The sequence below is a fragment of the Antechinus flavipes genome, chromosome 2 (genome assembly GCF_016432865.1).
Source record: "Antechinus flavipes isolate AdamAnt ecotype Samford, QLD, Australia chromosome 2, AdamAnt_v2, whole genome shotgun sequence".
In the NCBI taxonomy this organism is placed as follows: Eukaryota; Metazoa; Chordata; class Mammalia; order Dasyuromorphia; family Dasyuridae; genus Antechinus; species Antechinus flavipes.
The window spans coordinates 673430868-673456106 of NC_067399.1; the positions used below are offsets into that span (position 1 = coordinate 673430868).

General features: G+C 39.0%; 1 protein-coding gene across 2 annotated transcripts in view; it reads left to right on the forward strand.

Annotated features, from left to right (window-relative positions):
* Positions 1–1977: 1977 nt before the first annotated feature.
* The window catches only part of A1CF (APOBEC1 complementation factor), a 64494-nt gene continuing 41232 nt past the window's right edge, over positions 1978–25239 (forward strand). For both annotated transcript variants that reach the window (XM_051982647.1, XM_051982646.1), the window contains exon 1: positions 1978–4185. In XM_051982647.1, the coding sequence (XP_051838607.1) occupies positions 4087–4185 (99 nt within the window). In that variant the 5' untranslated portion in view covers positions 1978–4086. The remainder of the gene's footprint in view (positions 4186–25239) is intronic.

A 25239-nucleotide genomic window follows, 5' to 3' on the forward strand; every position in this document is an offset into this window, starting at 1 on the left:
ATGTAAACTTGGGGTTCTATCAACCCAGTGACATTCAGTAAATAATTATTAAGCCCCTACTATGTGTACAAATCTGTGTTGGGAACTGGGGAACAAATCTGAAAAATGAAATAGTCTCTGATCTTGGCAAGGTTATATACTATCCAGGGAATAGAAAACATTAAAAGAAAAAATTCACTCAGAAAGCTAATCAAAAAAAGCTTCTTCCTATGGGAGTTGGTACCTAATCTGAATTTTGAAAAGAGCTAAAGAATTTAAGAAGCCAAAGTGAGAAAGACAAGCATATCAGGAATAGGGGACAGTCTGGGTAAAGAGATGGGAGAAGAGATGGGGGAGGTGGGACATAGAATTCAGGAAATAGAAAGTAAAATCAGTTTGGTTGGAATATTAGCAAATTGGAATGATTTCAATTATGGATCTAGTGATGTGCTATTTGGATGCAAGGTCAACCTAGGTACCTTGGCTCATCACAAAACTTTTGACCTCTAGGTCGTGACTTTTTTGGTCACAGTAAATCATGAATTGAGAAACTAGCTGGAGTAAGAATAAAGAAAACAGACTGAAAGAACTTATTTTCTAAGGGAATTGTGTTTAAACCTTATCTTATGAAGATATAAAGTCATAAAGAGAATGCTTAAGAAAAATCAGTTTTGTCTTTTGAAAAAAAAAATCTTTTAAAAATATTAGAGAGGTTAGATAACTAGTTATGGTGTCTCAGTTGATATATATCCTGAGATTCCTTTATTTAAATCCTTTCAAAAATTAACTTTTTGGTGATCTGGCATGGCTTGAGATCAAATGCCAAAGGAAACAGAAGGGAGATTATGAGAAAGCGTCTAATTGCTCTGGATGAATTCAACTCCTCCCAACAATGCTGTGAAGTAGATAGTTATTATTGTGCCCATTTTACAGATGGAGATTTTGAGGAGGATAGAGGTCATGACTCATCCAAGATCACACAACTAGAAAAGGACTGAGACAAAATTTGAACTGGGGTATTCCTAACCAAGTGCAGTATTCTATCCACTTCAGCACTGAAGTTCTCATGGTATTCCTATGCAAAAGATAGAGGAGTGTGATTGAATATAAAGTTAGATGAATCCTAAAGTGAATAAGTAACTAGACTCAGAGTAATTACACTGATGGTTCCTTGGCCATTCAGAAATGAGTCTCCAGTAGAGATCTCAAGGATCTATGCTTGCTGCAGAGCTCTTTCACATTTTAACAGTGACTTCAAAGTGTAGATACAGTATTCATTAGATTTTCAGATGACCCAAAGCTGAGATGGGGCAGTTAGCCCGCTGAGTGACAGAATATGGGACTGAAATCATCTTGACAAGCTAGATATATAAGATGAAATATACTAGGGTTCAAAGTGTACCGTGGGTTGAATTTTTCACAAAAACAAATACAAAGAAGAGGAAAAAGCAGGTGTGATATTGGGGGCGCTCAGGACAGCTGTAAGGTTTTCCATCTATCCATCATTCAGAGAAGAGTCTCTCCATTATATTTTTGGCTAATGGCCAGTACTCCTTTTTAATTTGTGTCTGAGAGGTATAGATGCTGGGCAGCTGGTTTCTGGGAAGTTTGCAAGTACACACAATGTCCTGATTTATCTTATTGTTGATTTGGGATATTGCATAATCTTGATCTCTGGGGTTGCGACACCCAGCTTGTGTGTAATTTGATAAATTTCTGCAGCCCTTCCTCCTCCAAACTTAAAATCCTTCTAATTGGGCTGAGCCCGGGAGAATGTAATGCCAGCCTTTGAGGCTGAAAATTCTGGATCTAAATTGGTAAAGGAGGAAGGAAAATGGATATGAAGTCAGAAGAAGCTTGGTTTCTAATTTTACCTTGAAGACTCACTACCTATGGACCAAAACCAAGTCTCTCTGAACTTCTAGTTCCTTATCTGTAAAATGGAGATAATATTTGTTGCACTTACATGATGGGTGTATCGAAGGTTCAAGTAAAATTTTATTGGATCTCTGATATCCTTGGTATTATAAACTTCTAATGAGGAAACTTTTCAATGTAGGTCAGCACCTTTCTTTATCAAGAGTTGTCCAGACTGTTTGATGACCTAGAGCAATATCTGTCAGGCCAGACTTGAATTCAAGACTTCTTTAATCCAAGAAGTTGGTTCTTTACCCTTGAAATTATTCTCCCTTTCTTTAATAATAACAATAATAATAAATCCCTTATTTAGAATAAGGAGATTTGTTAGAGAACATTATTCCAGGCTCTTCTTTTTTGTAAATAATGAAAATAGATCAGAGAAAAGTGGTTTGATTCAGTTCAACTCAATTCAACAAAGTCAAGTGCCTTTTGTGTATAAGATAGTGTTGCCTAATGGATGGGAAGATAACCTCAGAGACATTAATAACTGGGTCCAATCCTCATCTCTGCCAACCAGTCCTGACTCAAATGCATTTATGTATATATGCCTATCTGCCAGGCACTATCATGTGCTGGGGATACAAATAGAGAAGTGAATCATTCCCTCTCATCAAAGGACTTACCTGTTCTGGGGATAATGAAGGGAGAGAAGAGAAGAGACAGACAGACAGAGAGAGAGAAACAGAGAAAGAGGAGGAGGAAAAGAGGAAAAGAAGGAAAGGGAGAAAGGGAGGGAGGGAGAGAAAGATACTGAGATAGAGATACAAAGAAAGAGAGAAAGAAAAAGACAAAAACAGAGAGACAGAGACCAAGAAAGACAGAGAAAATAAGATGCAAAGAGAACCATAAAGAGGGCCTAGTCAGAAGGCTGGGGTGAGTGCATGTGGAGGTTATGGGACATGAATGAGTATCCAGCGAAGGAATCAAAAATGAATGGCCAATTACGTGGGGAAAGAGGCCAGAAAATCCCGTGGCACATGTGGTCTTTTTTTTTAATTTTATTTTATTTAATAATAACTTTATATTGACAGAATCCATGCCAGGGTAATTTTTTTACAACATTATCCCTTGCACTCATTTCTGTTCTGATTTTTCCCCTCCCTCCCTCCACCCCCTCCCCTAGATGGCAAGCAGTCCTATATATGTTAGATGTACATGTGGTCTTGATGGCTCTGCCTCCACAATGCCCATCTGCTTTCCAGTACATGCCCACCATTCTACTTCAGGTCGGCCTTATTATCTGCCTCTATAGTTGCAGAAGCTTTCAATTCATTTCATTTTAGTTCTGTTTAATTCAATTCATTTAATTCAACAAGCAGTTGTGATGAGTCAACTGGGTTCTAGATGCTGTGTGGAGGAAACAAAGATGATTTCTGCTCTCTAGGATGTTATATTCTATAGGGAAGGAGAAGGGACCATATGTACACATAAAAGTAAAGAGAATCTATGTGAAGTAATTTTAGGGGGCGCTAGAGTTTGGAAAGCTCAGAAAGCTCCTCCTGCCAAAGAAGGGGCTAGAACCTTGAAGGACATCAGTGGCTGTAAGAAGGAGACAAAAGGAGCAGGAGGGGATATATTACAGACATGGAAGATTAGGCAAAGCCACGAGAGACAGATCACCATCACTGAGGAATCGGGAGCTGGCCAGTTGATCTGAAATGTTGGTGAAGGAGTAATTTGCAATAAGCCTCCAAAAGCAGGCAGGGGCCAGGTTGTAAAATCTACAAAAGGAAGTTTGTATTTGATCCTAAGACAAAGAGAAGTCACAAAGGAGTGACAAAGCCAGGCTGTGCTTCAGGAATATTCATTTGGCAGCTATGGGAAGGCTACCAGCTATGTGATTTGGGGCAAGTGATTTAGTTTCTGTGGGCCTCAGTTTTCTCCTCCTTAGAATGGGAAGAGGGGACAGCGATAATATTCAGACCCCAGTTTTTAAGTGATCAAAGATCTGTGAATCCAGTTTGCACCTAGGAAATGTTTTACAATGGTAATGGTGTGATGTTTAAAGGACTTTGTGTATTAGTTAAATTAAACCATGAATGACTGATTTATTTTAAATGGTTGATTAAAAATACCCTCCACAAAAATATTTGTCACCTTGGCAATATTAATTTTCTTAATTTATCTTAAATTTGATTGCAGTGAGCACCCCTAATTAACCTGATTTTTTGCTGATAATCACTCTCAATGGAATCAAATCAAAAATCCGGGGATGGATTGAGCGGCACTCAGAAAGAAGCAGCCCTCCGTGCACTCATTCAGCGCACAGGATATAGCTTGGTCCAGGTAGGAACTCTCAGTGATGTGCTGCCGAGCTCTTGTCTCAGCAACCTTGCATGTTGTCTGGTCTTGTTGGGGTCATGGCCTCACGAGGTCAACATTTGCTTATCTGACTACACAGATGGGTGATCACCTTCAAGGTAAGAAGTCCCTGGTGGGAAAGGTACTAAGCTTTTTATCCTTCAGCCGGAAAGATGATTTTGTTTTCCTTGGGTAGAATTAGGTCACAGATTCTGAGATGGAAAGGAAGCTGAAGAACTTCTGGCCCAGTTCCTCCATTTTACAGATGATTAGAGAATATAGTCTCTAGCTAAGATTTGAACCCAGATCTCCTGAGTCCAAGGCTAATTCTTTTTCTCCTATCCACAGTGCTACTCCTAGCTTGAGGAATCAGCCTAGCATAATTACAATTTCAATTCAACAGCCATTTATTAAGCATCTACTAAGTACAAGTCACTGTAGCAAATGTTTGAGACACAAAACTGAAATCAAATACAATCACTGTTCTCCTGGGGTTTACATTCTACAGGGACCTTTTTTTTTTTCTTTTTTGGAACAGACTTGTGATTTCATCCACACAGGAAGCTCCCTGGTGAGAAAACTAGACTGTCCTCAGAGCTAGGATCACAGACCTCACCTGTCACATGCCGTCTATGTGACCTTGGTGGAGTCATTAACTTCAATTTCTGCTGACAATTCTCAGGGACTGTTAAGTTGCAAACTACCAACATTGGTAGATTTGGGGGTATACAACATATGAACTCTTGTTGAATCAAAAAAACACATAAAGAGAAATGTAGGTGTATTGTAATTTGATTCTATTGAATAAATGTCCTTGCAACACTATACTTGTTAGAGTTTTTAAGAAACATATGGAGGGAAAGGAAGAAGGAAAGAAAGAAAGAAGGAAAGAAGGAAAGAAAGAGAAAGAAAGAAGAAAAGAAAGAAAGAAGGAAGGAAAGGAAGGAAGGAAATAAGGAAAGAAGGAAGGAAGGAAGGAAGATTGGAAGGAAGGAAGGAAGGAAGGAAGATTGGAAGGAAGGAAGGAAGATTGGAAGGAAGGAAGGAAGGAAGGAAGGAAGGAAGGAAGGAAGGAAGGAAGGAAGGAAGGAAGGAAGGAAGGAAGGAAAGAAGGAAGGAAGGAAGGAAGGAAGGAAGGAAGGAAAGAAGGAAGGAAGGAAGGAAGGAAGGAAGATGAGGACTGGGTCTGGTTGAAGGCAATCTTCTTCATCTCTTGATGCAATCATGTGTATGCAAATGAAAGAAGCCCAGGAGTTCCCTTTCACAAGAATTGGAAGGTTAGGGAGTAGGAAGAGAATTTAGAAATAAAGAAGAGATGGAGAAAGGAGGGAGTATGGTGCAGTGACATGAACATAGGCTCTGGAGTTAAAGGAAGTGGACTGGAACCAGTGGGTCCCTTTAAACACATCACTTAATCCCTCTAGGTCTATTTTCCCATGCCCAAAATGAGCAGGTATGGGGTTGGACTATGTGACAAAGTTTATTCCTTCTCCAAGTCTATAATATGATAGGTTAGGATATGAAATAAAAACACAAAAGGCAAAATAGATGATTTCAATTTCATAAAATTAAGAATTATTTCCATTAAAATGCAACTAGGATAAGAAAATAGCCATTGAATGGTGGGGAAGGGGCTGTATTTGCAGCAAACACTTTTGATAAAAAGGCTTCAGAAACATATAGAAAGAAAGAGTAGCTTTTATATTCCTGAGGCTGTGTAGCCTGAAATACCCAGTATTTGGGTAATTTGAGTATTAGAGGTGCCTGTCTGAACTTTATAAAATGGCAGTAGAATTAGGTTAGATTGCAGGGGGGTGGGCTCTAGCTCCAATCTTCCACTAATTCATAAAACCCCTCCATCTCTCAAAAGTTCATTTGATTAAAAATATCAGACATTCTCACCTCATGAGTCTTCTCAACTCTATTAGTGTCTGAGTTTGATTCATGACACATATCTGGCTCCTCAAGCTTCTACAGGAAAGAACATTGGATGCTCAGTTTGGGAATCTTAGCATCAGAAAAGACATTGGGGACCATGTAGTCCAATGTGTAACTGAGCAAGGTCCACCCCCCCATTAGCCTCCAACATGGTGGTAGCACTCATGCCTTTGCTTGGAGACCTCCAATGACATAGAGCTCACCATTTTCAAAGCAGCTTATAATATTCTGGGTTCATTCCAATTTTTAGGGACTTTTTGCTTACAGTGAGCAGAAATCTGCCTCTCAGCAACCTCCACCATTATGTAACCTTGATTAAGACTGGGTAATAATGAAGACTTTCTTTTTAATAGGACTTTCAGGGATGCAAAGTACTCTCATTTGGTTTTCGTAATCTGTGAGGTAGATGCTATTATTATCCCATTTTACAGGTGAGGAGACAGATTTATAGGTATTAAATGATTTTTACAAGGTCACACAGCTGATAAGTGTCTGAGGAGGTATTTAAATCTACCTTTTTCTGACTCCAAGGACACTACATTCTCCACTACAACCTATTGCCCCTTGTTTGGTCCTTGGTGGCAAAGCAGAACCAATCCAATCCCTCATGTGCAAGCTAACTCTTCAATCAATCAGTCAACATTTCTTAAGCACTTACTATGTTCCAGACACTAACTAATGTAAGAGTACTAAATGACCTTAGAGAAGACATGATAACCTCTCCGTGACTCAGTTTCTTCATCTGAGTTCCCTTCCAGTTCCAAATTCTATGAAATCTAGTAATATCAAGTATTCAGGCATCCTGAGATCCTAGGGATATATATATATATATAATCAGGATCAAAAATCATGATCAAATGAACCCAGAGTAAGGGAGCAACTGCTTAGGAGATTGGCCAAGCCAGGTGGTCTTAGTAGTTACAACTTCATCTTTTTTAGGAGGTAAAGACCCTCCCACCTTAAATCTATATATCCCCAAATCCTAATCACTGTTTTCACCATCAGCACCAGTATCATGAAGCTGTTAATCATCTCTTTGGAGAGTACACTGAAAAGAAGCACATTTAGACATAAATTAAACTAATTACTTGGTGAGCCAATGTTCCTATTGTTCTAACAAAAGAGCACTGTTCTTTAATTCACCAAGTGTCTTAATTCTCCCATGTGCTTTTCCAACTCCCGAGCCATAGTTCTAATCTTGCTATAAACTAATTCACGTGTCGATAACAAACCTCTCAAACATGTGTCTGTTTTCTTATCAGACATTTATTTGTTTCGGTTTCTCTTCACTGTTGACTTTCCAAACATTCTGAAGGTGCATTGGCCCCTGGGAAAAGAATTATAATAAATGGCCATAAAATCACCTCCAAGGGACCTCCAAGCTACCTAGTGCAATTTCTATTTGGGGGAGGAAGGGGAAGCCCCTCCTCTAATATATACAAATGGTGGTCCAGGGTCTGTTGGAAGAGACCAAATGAAAGGGAGCCTGCTACCTTCAATGCATCTCATTCCATTAGGGTGTATTGTTAGGCAATTTTTCCAGATATTAATCCTAAATCAGCTTTTGTACAACTTTCAATTATTGCATGTGGGTAATCTGCCCTCTAAGTTTAAGCAATAAAAAATATAGTCTAAATCCTTCAGGTACCTGAACACAACTTACCCTATCTCACTTGAGTCTTCTCATAGATATAAATATAGATGTTTACATAGGAATATATGCATGTACATATATGTATATGTATATATTATATATATTTTGTATAACATATATGCTTGTGTTGACACTATCAATTTAGCTTTTTAGGAAAATCCCCCTGGTCCCTTCAGAATATGAACTGGAGTGGGCTGAGACTTAAGAGCAACAAGGAGGTTTCTGTTCTTAAAAGTCCAGGGGGTAGTTGGGTGGCAAAAGGTGAGGTTCTGAATAAGGAGTGTGGGCAAAGAAGAGGCTTTATGTGAGAGGTGAGGGGAAGGGAGAAACAAGATATGGAAATTTCTTAGATGTGGAAGGTGACTGAGAGAGTGTGTTGGGTCCAGGAGGTAACCAAGGTTCTGAAGGGAGTTAACTGGAAGAAAAGCAGTGTCTTCAACAGAAATAGGAAATGATAGAAACAGGGTGGGTTTGGGGGAAAGAGAATTTTCAACATGTTTGTTTTGAGTTGCCCATGGGAATATACATACACACATATATATGCATGTGTGCATGTATATGTATATATACACATTATATTGAGTGTAATATTTTAACAAACACTATACTCTATACAAACTAGTCATATTATATACATTATAAACATGCAGATATACTTTATGTAGAAATTTTTATTTATGATATTCATAATATATAATTCATTCATAATATTTACACACACACACACACACACACACACACATACAAAGTCCCATGGACAACTCAAATGAACATGTCTAAAACAAAACAAATTTTCTTCTCCTTCCCTCTCAACTCACCCTGTCTTAAGTCTCAGCCCACTCCATACTCTGAAGGGACCAAAGTGATTTTCCTAAGATAACAAACTGATAGTGTCAGCACCTATATTCAATAAACTCCAATGGCTCTCTATTACCTCTGGGATCAAATATAGATTTATGTGACATTTAAAACCCCTTCATAACTTGACTCTAACTTATCTTTCTAACCTTACTCCATATTATTCTTCTCTACAAACTCTACAAATTAGCCACTCTGGCTTACTATTAACAGCATAGATGGCGCTCCATCTCTAAGCCATGATATTGACCATTCCTCAGGCCTAGAATATCCCCCTCCTCACCTCTCTGCCTCAGGAAACTCTTGATTCCCTTCAAGGCTCAACTCAAGAATCATGTCTGAAATCTTTCCTAGGGCCTCAACTAGTGGTGCTTCCTCTCTCCTGCTCACCCAAATCAGCTGGCATTTGCTTTGCCTGTGTTTTGCTTATCTTGCAGCATATGCACGCTCTGCCCCCTCTGGGATGTATTTAGGATTAGTGTAGGTTCCTGAGGACACTAATACTTTTGCTATTGATTAGAGCTCCCCAGATCCTAGCACAGTATCTGACACATATTAGGAAGTCTTTTTTTTTTAACTTAGATTTTCAAGTCTTTTTTTTTTCCCTCAACTTAGATTTTCAAGTGTTCATTTCAGCTAGGAGAGTTTTTGTTAATTTTTCAGTGTTATTTAAAATTTTAATACAGACCTTCAAGATGTTTTCAACTGAGGAGATACTGAATACAGAACATAGTCCCCACTCAGACAAGTAATCTATACAAGTCTCCAAAGTGATTGATGATAAAATTCTGCAAAGCTTCCCACTGAGAAAAGAGGCACTTTTCCAGTTCTAAAGGGAAATTTAAAGTCATCAAATCCAGTTAGTAGAGAACCAAGACATTCAGCCTAATGAACACATTTCTGTGTGTGTGGGGATGGGAATTGCTGAATGGGGAGAAACTCTTTTCTTTTTTGTTATTATTTGTAAGAATGCTCTGAGGATTAAAAATTAGGACTGAAAAAAATCAGTGTTCATTCCATTTATTTACCTTATTTTATTCCATTAAATGTTAATGATGCTACAAAGTTGTTAGTATAAACTGTTACCATTAAAAGAGAAACACTATACCAAAAGTTAATGTTACACCATTAAACCAAATAAGTCAAGTAAATATTAAGGTTTGTGACATTACAGATGTAACACATCACACTGTTGGTACAAGAATAACAACTGTTGATGCTACAAGTGTAGCAAATGTTAACAAAGGAAGCTGAGGTTTACAAGTGTACATGACAGGACGGTCTCATTTCTTGTTCCATGCTTTGGAAGATAAAGAAGGCAGCGTTGTGATCTTGATAGCAGCAGGTTAGCTATTTGTGTGTTGAGATATAGCTAGAGAACATTTTACTTTGGGATTTCAGCTTAGTAACTTTTTTTTCCAGTACAGTATTATTTATTTATTTAAAACAAATACAAAATAGAAAAAAAAAATAACCATGTGCACAGCAGACCATAAGAGAGGTTTCAAAATTTAAAAAAACAATATTTTTTTATTTCAAGAAAGCCTATATTATAAATACACATTGTATTCAGAGCTGTACATCTTTTCTTTGATCCCTTGTGAGTTTTCTTTTGTTCTCTATGTCCACTTTTTAGTTTATTCTTTTTTCTCTTTCCTTTCCCTAATTCCCTCAAGAAAGCTATAATTAAGCAGAGAAATAGATAGATAGATAGATAGATAGATAGATAGATAGATAGATAGTAGATAGATATAGATAGGTGTGCATGTATGTATCAATATACACACAGTATATATTTAATTTGTATGCATATGGACATATATGTAGATATCTATAATCCTACACATGTATATATTCATAAACATCCATATAAGATTGTCTAAGCTTGGTTATCCTGTTTCTCTGAAGTGGATAACATTATCCTTCATAAGTCTAAGTCTTTCCATATTTTTCTAAATCCATCAAGTCACTTTTCCCTCCATCACAGCAATATTCCAACCTACCTAGTTATTTTAAATACTCTAAAACAATGTTAATATGGCTCTCATGTTGTGTAGTTTCCCTATTTTCTCTTTTAATTGAATCTATTTTAGTTTTAATTTTGTCTGAGATCAATGATTACTACTCCTGTTTTTCCCCATTCTGCTCATTATTATATTTGTATGTATATCATTTCCTACCCCTGCTGCCTCGTCTGCTTTACTTCTACCCATTACTTTCCCTTGCTACCCCCCAAGTATTCGTATTCTTCCCTTATCCTCTCCTCCTTTTTCCTTCCTCTTTATTCCATTCCCATTGAGCTATACATCTTTCTATAAGCCCCTTATCCTCTTCCCTTCCCCTCTTATTTCTTTATAAATTTAGAAGACTTTTATATTCTTTTAAATATATATATATATACGTATATATATATGTATATATGTATATATACATATATATATATATATATATACGTATATATATATATTGTTCTCTTTTTAACCCATTCTCAATGTGAGTAGAATTCCAGTACAACTATGCTACCTTGTCAGTTCCTCTCACACCTCATTTGTATAATATGACTATTCCTCTTACTTTTTCTTGTACAGTTTTGCTCTTTTAAATCACATCATATTCAGCTCTATCCCAATCTTTCCTTTGAACTTCCCAATTACTAATGGCAACCTTAGACATATAGTCCACATTTTCACTTATAAAAAATAGTTTGTCTTTGAGTCCCTTCAAAGTAGTTACTGATATTTACCTTCTATTTCTCTTGATGGCACACTGTTTTACAGGACTGATCTAATTATTTATGCATCCTTTCAACTAATTGAAGTCCCAAGAATCATAGAGAACTATCACAGCAACTGGGATTCAGACTCAATGGACCTAAATTTGAATTTTTAGCTCTGCTCCTTTACTTCCTGAATGATCTGACTTCCTTAGCTCTCAGTTTCACAGAGTAGTTGCCAGTTGGAAAGAACCAGAGGCACTATCTGGTCCAAGATATACCGAAGTGGAATGACCCCAACTATTGAACCACAAGTCATGTCACCTTAGCCTGAAATCTTCCAATCAGAACAGATTCCCTCACTCCCAAAATGGTTCATTGCATTCTGGGATAGTTCTCATTGTTCCTAAACTGACCTTTTGGCTATATGTACCCATTGTTCTCAGTTCCCTGCTCTGGGGTTGAGCAGTATATTCTAAACTATCTTCCACATGATAATCAATGAAATACTTGAAGATCACCATCATGTTCTAGCACACGTAGAGGACAGATTGGCTCTGTAGTTAAATGATATTAAAAACTCACAGGGAAAAAACTTCCTCTACCAATGAAGAAATGCAATTGGTTTGGCCCTTCTAGATTTAGAGAGTTGCCTGAGCATTGAATTAAGAGGTAAGGTCCCACAGACAATATGTGTCAGAAGCAGCATTTGAAAGCAAGTCTTCCTGATGCAAGACTGGCTCTCTATTCCATATGCCATGCTGTCTCTCACCTGACATAGGTAGCACTTGATTGATTGAAATAAATCCACCATGTGCTAGGGGCATTTCACTTTACTTATGTATGAAACAGAGGAGTTAGAGTAGATGATATTCAGCCAGTGGTCCAATGACAGCCTGAAAGAGAGGTCATTTGTGAGGTAAGGAGTTGTACGGTGAAAAGAGTTCTAGCATATATCAGAGAACCTGGGTTTAAATCCTGCTTTGTTCCTATCTACAAGTCACTTAAATCCTTGAACCTCCTCATGTTGCTCAACTAGAAAATCATTTGAACTTGATAGCCTCCGAGGACCCTTTCACCAGTACCTCTATGGCCCTAAAATCGTTGTCTTTCTGAGGTCAAGTTACATAATCTAACATTGCACCAGATTGCTCTCACCCAGAAGGAAGATTGAAATTGGCACAAGGTTGGCGGAACCGTATTACCTGAATGTTTCTATTTCTGGGCTCCTTTTCTTATCACCTTGAAAGCCAAACACAGCTGTCTGTGATGGAGTGTTGTAGGTTATTTGATAACAATGACCAATCAGCTCTCCACCCGCCAGCCAAGCCAAGCACCCACAGGAGTTTCAAGAAACTCTGTTGTATGATGTTATTTTTACTTTGGATGCTGATTCTAAAAAAAATCCAAGGAGATACTGGGGGAAATGCCTGAAACAAATAACACACCTGTGTTCTGTGGGCATTTCATTCCTATTGGTTAATTGGGACCTGACTTTTGAGCATGAGTAAAACTTAAGTTTAAGTAGCATTAACCCAATCGAGAAGAAATTGAATCCCTTATAGAGATCAATTTCACAAGAGGAAGGCTAGAGCCCAGAAAAACTCCAGAATAGACTTCTACTTTTACTTGACAAGCTCTGAGGCATGGTAGGTTGAGTGTAGACATAGAGGCAGAATAATGGGTTTGGATCCTGTTTCTAATACGAATTAACTCTGGGAAAGACCCTTAAGCTCTCTCAGTTTTGGTTTGTTCACCTATAAAATGGGTATAATAACAATTATATATTTATAGAATGGTGGAATATTATGTGAAGCAAAAGAGGCAGCAAGACAGCATAGTGGGTAGAGTGCTGGACTTAGATTCAAGAAGAGCTGGGTTCAAATGCTGCTTTGGATAAGTATTATCTGTGTCCAATCATTTAACATCTCTGAGCCTCAGTTTCCTCATATGTAAAGTGAGAGGGCTGGTCTTGAAGGCCTCAAAAGTCCTCTCCAGCTCTTACTCTTTCATTCTAATAGCACAGGAAGAATCTCGATTTGAAGTATATGAGTTAAATTCCAGCTCTGCTTCTTATCATTGATGTAATTTTAGATGAGTTCCTTTTGCCTGATCTTCAAGTTCCTCATGCATAAATTAAGAGAATTATATGATGGTCCTTTTCCATTTTCAGTCCTGTAAATTTATGACACTTCTTTCTGGACTCAGTTTCCTCATCTTTAAATTGGAAGATTGAGAGTGGCTAGCCTATATGATCTCTGGAGTCTCTTGAGCCCCAAACTTTTGAATCCAAGTCAGCTTGGTGGTAAAGAGGATAGAGTACCAAATCCAGAATCAGGAAAATCTGAATTCAAATCCAGATTCAGATACTTCCTAGTTATGTGACCCTGGACAGGTCACTTAATCCTGTTTGCCTCAGTTTCCTAACTGTAAAATGAACTGGAGAAGGAAAGGGCAAACCTTCTGTTTGCCAAGAAAACTGCAAATGGGATTATGAAGAGTCAAACATGGCTGAAATGACTAAATGCTTCTCATTGTGACTCAGCTTTTTCCCCTGAAAGAGTACCTTCTATCTAGGGTCTTTTCTAACTTTAAATCATTTAACCTGTTTTGACTATACAGAGAGAGAAAAGAGAAAAAGATACAGACAGAGAGTAAATGGGAAGTGATCTCAGAACAATGGAGGTTGAGGTAACAGGGAAATGTCTCTTGCATAAGGTGAGATTGGAACAGAGCCTGCAAGGAAGTCAGGGAAGTCATGAAGAAAAGGTCAGAAGAACAAGCATTCTCAGCATGGCGGCAGCCAGTACAAATGCACAGAACTGGGGTATGGGGTATCATATTCGAGTCCAAGCAAGGAGGCTAGCATCACTGGATCATAGAGGGCATGCAGGGAACTGGGATATAAGAAGACTAGAAAGCTAGGAGGGGACCAAGTTTGTGGGGACTTTAAGAGCTAAGAGTTTTTTCTATTGGATCCTGGAAGTAAGAAGGGCTTTCTGAGAGTCTTCAGTGATGAGTTGACATGGTAGGCCCTGCACTTTGGTAGGCGCCATGACTTGGTGAATAATGGAAGTTGAAGCCTACAGAGGGCTCTGATTGCCACACTAAGGATCCTGAACATTTCTGGGGCGAGACTTGAGGGGTGGAGTTAGATGTGGAATATATAAGAAATAATCAAGATCATGGATAATAGCACAGAAATCCAGAAATTCTGAAGCTATGAAGACACCTCAGTTATGCTCTACTTTAACCCACATCCCAAAAAGAATCCCACAGAAAGTCTGCAGTGGATCTGGTTGAAGCCTGTCCATGAGAGAATAATGAATAAGACAGAGCACATGAATGTCTGAAGTGGAGCCCATTTTACTTTTTGGTGACTGAGGTTTAGAAAGCTTATCAAGCCTAAATTCACCTCTTTACAATTTTGATGTTTTCAGATAATAGGGCCAGGTGTAAATTCTATTGATTAGCATTTAGAGCTCTTCCAGCCTGATCCCTTCTTATCATTCCCCACTTTCACAACTCCCACCCCAATATACCCACACCGCTCCCTGCACTCTATGACCCAGCTATTTTGATCTGCTTATTCCTCACACAGGACATCATCTCCCACCTCCATGACTTTGTACTGGTTATCCTCCAGCTTTCAATATTCTCTCTCTCTCCATTTCCTAGAACCTTTGATGTATTTCAGGACTCAGGTCTAATGTCAACTTCTACAACATATTTTTCCCAGTCCCTTCCCTCCCAGGAATAAATCTTGAGATAAATCATATGATTCCTGGCTTATATTTATCTATATATTGTATTCCCCATTGGAATATAAAGTCCTAAAGAACAGAGATACATTTTGCCTTAGAGATTATCTCATCTAAAAACAAAAAACAAAAAAAAACAAAACAAAAAAAAAAAAAAAAAACCAAGGAAGCCTTAGAAAGGTAAAATGGTCACACATCTAGTTCAAAGAAGATCCCAAGTCTCAAGGAAGCATAGCGCTGGAATGAATGTCATTTAAGGTCACTTAGTCCAATGCCCATAAATGAGGAGACTGAGTCCCAGAGAAATTAATTGAGTTAGTTAAGATCCCAGAGGTTGAACATTTTCTACTGTAAAATCAAATGATTCCTAGCCTACTTCTCTGTCAACCAGGGATCAGATGATTTATCTCAAGACACATTCTTTTTTTAAGGAAATCCCTTAACAAGGGATCCCTTCTCATCCCTTGAGAAGGAGCAGAAGGATATAGTCAGAAATTCCCCTCTAACTCTGGGATTCTGTGAGATAGTAATTGACTTGCCTAAGGCAAGTAGAAACTAGAGGAGCCAAGATTTGAACTCAGCTATTCTGACTGCAAATTGCAGGCTCCTTTGACCAGACCATCTCTATCCCTACACTTATTTCTTCTCCAAGAGACAAACACTAACTCACTGTAATCAGTTGGTTGGAGGTTGTCCTTTGTCCTTGAAGAGGACCAAATTGGTACCACTATGTTAGAGTCGAGTTATGGGGTGCCCGACTGTGGCTGATCAGACTAATAGGAGCTCGGGACACTCTGCCACGGGTTGCACACAGAGTCCCCATGAACATTTGGGTCGGCTTCTCTAATTTGGCCCAACTCATATTTCCTTTAGGCTAATTCACTTCTGCTGTACTCATAGAGCACAGCAGCTATTCTGACAAGGGCATGCCATGTTGGTTGGTCCTGTGCCAGAGTCTCCTGTGTCATATAATCGATTCTAAAGTTCTTAAGAGAGACCTTAACAGTGTCTTTGTATTGCTTTTTCTAATCACATTTTGAGAGCTTACCCTGTGTGATTTCTCCATAAAATAGCTTCTTTGGCAAACATCCATTTGGTACAATGTGGCCAACCCAATGGAGTTGTGTGCTCTGCAGTAGAGTCTTCCACCCCACACATACATAGCCCTGACTCACTATAATTACAGCTTTTTAAAAGCAGATTTTGCAAAGTATACATGATGGGATGAGTTAGCAAGGACTTTGATGAGTCATCAATTGAAAAGTCTAGTAAAAACCGTAGGGGGGAGGGGAGAAAACTATTGCTTTATCTTCCTGGGAAGCAATGCAACATGGTGGAAAGAGTTTGATTTGGAGTCAGAAGTCTCAGATTGGGATCTTTATTATGACCAGTGTGACCTTGGTCTTGTCACATAATCTCTTACTAAAAAGGATCTCAGCAGCCTTCTAGGCCCACCCAAACTTAAAGGAATTATCACTTTCACAAAGTCAACAAGGGGTTCACCAGCTTCTGCTTGAAGACTTCCATGGAGAGAGATCTCTGTAGAGAGCACTAATCACTTCCACATGCAACTTATCCTGCTTGAAATGAGTTCTAATTGTTAGCAGGTTTCATTTCTGTTTTTGCTTTTCTTACTGCACGTCTCTGTTCTGTCCCTTGCTCTTGTTTAGTTTTAGTTATCCCTGAGAAAAATTTATAAAATGCCTTCAGATAAAAGTTAAAAGGAAATAAAAAACTTAGATTTTGTGAGAAAGCCCACCTTACTTTAAATTATATAAAATTGCACAGAATCGTTGCTTGCCAAGGGATAAAGACCTCTGGAGTCCTCCTCCACTGGCAGCCCTTTTAAGAAGTGAATATGGCTATCTTGCACCCTCCCCAAGACTTGTCTTTTCTAAAGTAAACAGCCCAGTTTTTTTCAAGTAATGCTGGCCTTTCTGGATACTTTCCAGCTTATCCACGGTTCTCCCTGAACCCAGATTTCCAGAATTGCCCAACAAACTGAATGCAGTTCCCCATGTGAAGTCTAATGAAAAGGGGACAATTAAATTCTTTGGTCCTGGAAGATGACTAGCTGTGTGACCTTGAATAGATCATACTCTCCCAGTAATGGCTGTTTCATCTGTATGGAGATTAGAGGGACTATAGTATCTCCTTCATGGGGTTGTGATAAGGCTCCAACTGAGTCCTCTGTCAACTTGAAAGTCCTGTATAAATGTCAATCATTGCTATCTTTTTATTTGAGACAGAAATAGACTTGGGGTTGTACTTGGTTTAAGATCTAGCACCAGTAATGAGGGCTGTCAGCTCCGGAACCTGAAGAGTCGACTAGAACACCAAAAGAACATGCCCACTGTCACAAGCTCAGGATTTTTTCAAAGATAAGATTTAATTCCTGTCTCCCTGACTTGAGGGTTGGTCCCCTATACACGAGACCAGGCTGCCTCTCCCTTATTATTTCCATTAATTTCTATTATTTCCATTAATATTCCAATATTTTGATGGATCCATTATATCTTCAATATGAGTGGTCCCTCTAATGATGCAGATTTCAGCTCTTTTTTGCTTGTCCACTCTGTGCAACTTTGTCCTCATCCTTCCATCTACACTGTGTATAGTTTGTTTATATTTGATCAATCTGTATTTTGTCTCCCCATTAGAATGTGAGCTCTTGAGGGGAGACACTATGGTTTTTCTCTCCACTGTTTAGCACAGTTTTCAGCAAATAGGAAGCACTCAATAAATGCTTGATGATATTGTAGTTGAGGATGATGATATGATCATGATGACACCTTTCCATAAGATCACCCCAATGGTTGTAGATAGAACACCAGCCCTGAATTCAGGAGGACTTAAGTTCAAATCTGGTCTCAGACACTTACCACTTCCTAGCTGTGTGACCCTTAACCCCAATTGCCTCAGTAAAAAAAAAAATCACCCCAATGGGTACTCCATCACCACCACCATGCCATTTGTGTCTAGAAATTACCAAATAAATAATTCCCAAAACCCAGATGAGAATCGTGGACCTAGATTTGTCTCCTCCACAATAAAGCGAGTAGAAAAATACTTCAGTATTTATACTCATTCCCAACCACTGGGCAAAACTTCTTGGAAGATAAGATCTAAGCCCCAGGACCTCCTTCTTCACTTGATTGTCAGTGGCTTCCCATTTCAGGACATTAGCTCATGTACACAATGTATGACCATCGATGTCTTAAATAGGTAGCAAAAGTCTTAGAGGCCAGATTGGGCAGCGGAGCACTAAGACACCCCCTCAGCCCACATGTTTCCCTAAGCTCTGTGTCCCAGCCGCCCACACCCCTGGGCTATTTTCAGGCTCAGAAGAATCCCTGTGTCCATTGGCCGGACATGCCAGAGCGTGGTGTGGATGTGTCTAAATGGGTGAGCAATTTAAAGTCATTAAAATAGGTAGACGGCATGTACACAGCCTGATGAAGCAAGGAGCTCACACAAGGGAAATATATCCACGAGGTTATTTTCACATTCTAATAATATTAAGTCACTAACCATTTCTGGCCTCCTCTAGGTGACCTTTAAGGGCTGGCTCTGAAACTTCATGAACTAGGGGTTCTTGTAGCCCTCAGGGAAAAAAAAGAGAAAGATCTTTGCTGTTTGTTCTGACTTGACTTACCTGAATATCATGGCCTCCAGTATTGGGGAGCAAAGAGACCATTAGGGACAGTGTGCTGCTCATGGGCAGCTTCTGGATTTTTAGAAGGGAAAAAAACCACAGCAAATGACCCTGTGTGCTTGTTAATTATGGATCAGTCAAAAATAAGCTCCACCCCACCCTTAAGTCTTAATAGCTTCTTGATGTGAATATGCAACAAGATGGACTGAGGGGAGAAAGAGAGAGTAAAAGTTTAAAGTCAGGAACTTATTTGAAAGAGAAAAGGTTAGATCCAGAGAAGCCCTTAGAACGTAGAAAATTAAGGTTAGAGGAGCCCCCAGAACATAGAACACAGAATGTTGGACTCAGGAATAAGGTCAGAAAATAGATTGTCAGAGATGGGCAGAACTTCAGAACTTGGTATAGCAGAATGGGGAGGGATGGGGAAGTCAGCATGTCAGATCTGGAAAGGATTTTAGAACAGAAAATGGAAAATGGCAGAGAAGGGAGGCATGTGTGAACATAGAATATAGGGATCTGAAGGAACTTTAGAACATGGAATATCAGAGCTAGAAAAGGTTCTAAAATGTAGAAGATGGAACTTGAGTTTGGAGGACCTACAGAATCCTGGACATGAAATAGCAGAACCAGCAGAGCAACAAAACATAGAACATAGACATTAGAACGCAAAGGAACTTAGAATGCATAGAATGTTAGAGCTAAGGCAACACACTCCCCTCGGCTATGTACCAATGCTTTCCTTTCCAAGGTTACTTTGCTACTCATATATGTCTATGGGATTATAAACACATGTGTGTGAACCCTAAATGTATACACACACGTGTGTTTATAATCCCATATATATACATATACATGTGCGTATGTATGCTCACAACCTATACTTATATATGTACAGTGTACAAATATACGTGTGTATGTAACATGTTTTCTTCCCATTTAGAAGTAAACTCATTAAAGACAGGTGATTTTTTTTTGTCTTTGTCACCCTAAATCTTAGCACACAGTAAATATTTAATAAATACTTGATTGGTTTGAGAGGATACAGAACATAAGACATAAAAAGTCAGAGTGATAAGAAATCATAAAGAGTTTGTGAGTTACAGATAAGAAACTGACTCAGAGGGATAGTGATTTGCCCAAGTTCACATAATTATTTACCAAAAAATCAGTGACAGAAGGCAGATAGGAGCTTTATAATAGCTTTGTAACATGCAACTGAAGGATGCTACATTATTCCCATTTTATAGATGAAGGAACTAAGAGTTGGAGAGTGAAGGGGACAGCAAGTCACTGAAGTGGCTTGAGCATGAGTGTTTATCTGTTAAGTGTCAGAGGCAGGATTTATCCCAGCCTTTGTTAACCTCAAGTCCTGGGCCCTTTCTATTCTATCCCTTGGATTTTCAGCAAAACTTAGAACTTATTCATGCTCCTCTTTCACTGAGAGCTCATTCTCAAAATGTGGAAGGTGGTCCTTGACCTATTAGCTCACTCAGGAATGAGCCTGAGCCTAGCAAGCTCCAATCAGGCCAAAATCAACATTTTCCCCCAGAATACGTCACACTGTGACCTTCTGTTGCAAAGTAAAGAGAGCCTTGGTACTGAGTTGGTATCATTCCAATTATTGACCAACCAAGAAGAGTATCCTAGAGTCCTTTATGTTTGGGAGACTCCCTATCAAAAACAACAAACCCTTCCAACTAACAATCCCTAGAATATGGCCATAAATTTCAGCTGTAGGAAGTTTTTGCTAGCTGTAAAGATCAAGAACATATCCATTCCTGACCCCTGGAAGTCTTCAACGATGAGAATAAATGATTATTTAGTGGCACTTTTGCAATAATGCAACAAACAATAGTGAAGAAAAGTATCAAAAGTCCATGCTGATGAACATATCGGTTCAACACCAGAATCGCCAAGACCCCAAAACCAGCACAGTTGATGCTGATGAAAATATCACAGAGGAAGAGCAGGAAGGTAACTGCTCAGTTCCCCAAAAACTCAGCCACTGATAAATGACATTCATTGTAGGGCAAGAACATTTCTGAACGTGCCCTTCTCGTTTTGCCCAAGTTCACATAATTAGTTTTTAAAAAGCCATGATAGAAGGCACCTTATACATACAAGCTTTACAATAACACTATAATGTGTAACTGAGGAAGACTACATTATTCCCATTTTATAGATGAAGAAACTGAGATTTGGGGAGTGAAGAAGACAGATCTCCTATTGGATAGTGCTCAGTCTGGTGTCCTGAACACCTGGGTCCACTCCTCACCTCTGAAAAGTGAAGAGATGTGTGATCATGCTTCATCTCTCTGAAGGATTCTGATCTCTATTTTACAGATGAGTTAATTAAGGCTTAAAATGCAGGGGATTGCCCCATGCCCTACAGGCCAGTAAGTGGCAAAGTTGGAATTCTGGCTGGATTTTCTGCATTCTAATAAAACACTCTTCACTATTTCTGATTTCAAAGCCAATTTGAGTTCCTATCTTAGCACTTCAGGTGAAGGAAAAAGGTCTAAAAAGTGAGCCTTTCTAAATGTAAAATAATCCTAATGATTCATTTGCCTCGTGCTCTTCTTTACTGCAGAACCATAGCAAGAGTTAAATGATTTTCACCCTGGGATTTCAAACTGGAAGGGAGTTTAGTTGATACTCCTAAAATCTAAATCTAAAACTGTCCATCCCCTCTCCTCAAATCTGCGATGACTCTATTGCCTCTAAGATACAATATTGAATTCTCACTCTGGCTTCTAAATCTCTCCAAACTAACCTTTCCTGGCTAATGTCCAGGTTGTTTCTCCTCAGTTGATTGACTCCTTAGTTGTTTCCTGTACCTATCTCATCTCTCGCCCAAGTAGCTCCCATACCTAGAATAATTGCCTTCCTTGGCTCCACCTAAAAATCTCCTTTGTTTCTTTCAAAATATGGCTCTAAGATCTCCCCCAAATGCCTCCCCCAGTCTCCAGTGTGCTTCTCCTCTTGAAATCACTTTGCATCTAATGACTTGTGTCCATTTTGTTTCCCCAGTAAAATATAAGTTCTTTGAGGACAGGGATCATTTTGTGTTTGTCCATATCTAGCACCGAGCACAGTACCTAGAACATAGTAGGAATATCATAAATCTCTGTTGAATTTATTTCAGTTCCTTCATTTTACTTATGAGAAGGTTGAGGTCTGGTGATGAGAAGGGACAATGGGGCCTAGAGGAAAGAGCTAGAGAGGTGGTTAGGAATGCCTGGATTCAAATCTTACCTCAGACTCTTTGTAGCTTTTTGCAGACAATCCATCTGAGCCTTTGTTTTCCCCACTTTGAAATGGGGGAGGTGATAAAAGCACCTACCTGAAAAGATGGCCATGAACATAAAATATTACTAGTTTCTGTAACATCTTATCATTTGCAAAGTACTTGACAGATGTTACTTCATTCGATTCTCACAATAACTCTGTGAAATAAAAGCCCATTTTACAAATAAGGAAACTTAAAGTTGCCCAAGGTCACACAGCTAGTGTCTGAGACAGGATTTGAACTCAGATCTCCCTGCTTCCAAGTCCAGTGTTCCATCTACTGCAGCAGTGTATATATGTAAGGTACTTAAAAAAAAAACACCAACTTTCCATTCCATTATAAATATCATGCAATCTTGTTATTCTAAATCATTAGAGATGAGTTCCAGATCATTAGAGGAGTCCTTAGTGAGGATCTTGTCTAACACCATTAGAAACTAAGATCCAGAGAGAGGAAGGAATTAATATAATAGGATATTATCAACTTGGAACTGGTAAGGACCTTAGAAACTGGCTAGTCCAATCCCCTCATGGTAAAGATGTTAAAACACAGCTTGCCCCAGCTTGCTCTTGAGTAATAAGTGTCCAAACCAAATTTGAACCCCATTCAAGGTACTCTACCACATTGGATCCTGGGATGCTAGGTTGTCTGCCCATCTCAATCTATCAGACAAAGAATCCAAAAGGGGCCAGGAGATGGCTGGAAATTTGCCCAGATTTCCAGGGCCAGCTAAATGACAAAGCCAGGGCTAGTACCCACATACCTTGACTTTCGTACCCATGCGCCTTCTATTGCACTATGTGAGATTCAGTATGAAGACTTTATAGAACATAGACCCAGCCAAAACGTGTTCCTGTTTGATCTGTATAGAGTCATAGATTTAGAGGTGGAAGGGACCTGAGAGATCATTGAGTCCACCCCTTGATTATGCAAATGAGGTAACTGAAGTCACTTAAGTCTAAGTTTCTTTCACAAGATCCCATAGACAAGAGGTTAGAGGCAGGCATCAGAATGCTACAGAAGTCCAGGCTCTTCCACTTCACCACACTGCTCCCTAGAGGTCAGAACCAATTGCATCTATTCCAGCCCTAGAACACTTCCAAAGCTTTCTAGTGAAATCACTCAGCTCATGACTTCTGCCTTCCTCACCAGTCTCTGTCTCCTTCCATCCTTGCCTTTGTTCTTAAATCCCTGAATTCCACTTTTCTTTTTATGCTCCATTTCATCTGCCTCTCCTTTTTGGAAAGTCATGGATGCCATTTATGCCACACATTCAAGGCTCCAGTCCCAGGGTATCTATGTTCTTGCCAATATGGATGATTCCTGCAGTGAGGATGATTATTATTACTCTCTCTCCACTTCACCATAAGGGATGCACTCAACTTTCTGTGGTCTTCTTCACTTCCTCTTTACATGAATGCCAGGGAAACATGAGCATTGTCTTATTGGTTATCTCATGCTAGGACCACGGCTCTTTATTTTTCATTGTACATCTCTTTTCCTATTAAGATCATCACCATTCCAAGTATTCATGCACTACAGAATTTATATTTTGTAGAATATCACAATCTTCAGAGAAGACAATCCTAAGGATCCCAGAAGGTAACAGAAAGGCACAAGATGGCTGTAGTCTATAATGGATTAGAAAAATGACATAAATAATATACAAAAATTATCACAGGCATAGGGGAAAGAAAAGAAAAAGGGGGCAGAAAACCTTCATCAAGGGAGAAGTTACTGGTTGCTAGACCCCAGAGCTAAACATAAAAAGAATAAGAGAAAGACTTCCCATGTATTGAAAGCCTGTGGAAGAAATTTTTTAAAAGATACCTGCATAATTTTTTTCACAACATGACCAAAACAAAAATATGTTTAAATAGTTGTATGGATAACCTATATCAGATTGCTTGCTGTCTTGGTGGGGAAGAAGGAGAAAAAAATTTGGAACTCAAAATCTCACAAAAGTGAATGGTGGAAGCTAGCTTTACATGTATTTGGAAAAAAACAAAATAATATTAAATGAAAAAAGACAAATATGTAATTTCACAAGATCACAGAATTTCAGAGCTGAAATGTACTTTGCATATGATTTGTATGAATTTATCCATGACAATTTTGTTTCACCATTCTCTTCTAGAATGTAAATCTCTTGAGGGTAAGCACTTTCTCCTTTCTTCACCATATATCAACAGTGTCTCTGATACACAGTATCTTGCCAATAGTCACTGCACAGCAAATACTATTGAGTGAGGGCGTGTACTATAGACAATATCTGAACAAAAACTCCTCTAAAAGAACATAGGGACAAATCAGAGGATGGTGGGAAGAGTCCTTGCTGGTTTCCAAACCGGAGGACTTATACTTGCTAATCTTAGAGGGCTATATAAATTCTATTAATATTGTTACCAGTATTGTTATTATTCTCTAACATCAAAATCATTTCCTAATATGTTTAAAATTTCAATTTTATTTAGAAAGACTCTCTAGTTTTAAAGATAGCAGACACTTGGGGGTGTGGTGAGGAACACAGAGAAGGAGCCTCGGATTTTTGATGTTTAACCCACTTGGAGAAGAAGAGCTTACTGTTGCTTGTTTGACTGGAGAAGTCCAAGGCTTTCTTGGACCCGTCAGAATGCTCAATGAACATTCCTGCCTTAAAAACAAGATATCTGTTTTTCTTTGAGCACTGCTAGGCTCTCCTGTTCTGGGACCATGTCATCCGAGAAGGACTTTAACTGATAAAAAGTAGTTTTAAACTGCCTTTGGCTATTTCCATCCCTTGGCTTATAAAAATAGGGCCCAAAGATCCAAAGTTCCTGGCCCCATCTGTCACTAATGGGCAACGGAAGGCTATTCTCTGTCCTCGTGTGACTCACTTTCTACACCTGTCTTTCGTAGGCCTTGGCAAATTCCAAATGGCAGGGAGGGCAGGGTCCACGTGGCACAGTGCTCCCTCCACGTATTGAGTTAGCAGCATCTCTGGGCCTGCCAGGGGCTTTACCGACCTCAAAGGATCCCCTGGTCTTTTCCTGGTGGCAAAAGAAGCCACATCAAGACTTAGTGGGGAGGAGACAGCAGGAAGCTTCCCGTCCAATCATTTCTTTTCTTAAGGAAATCAAGCCTTCTATGTCCATGTACTGGGCTGGAAGGGCCCCAGCAAGGGCAAGGGAC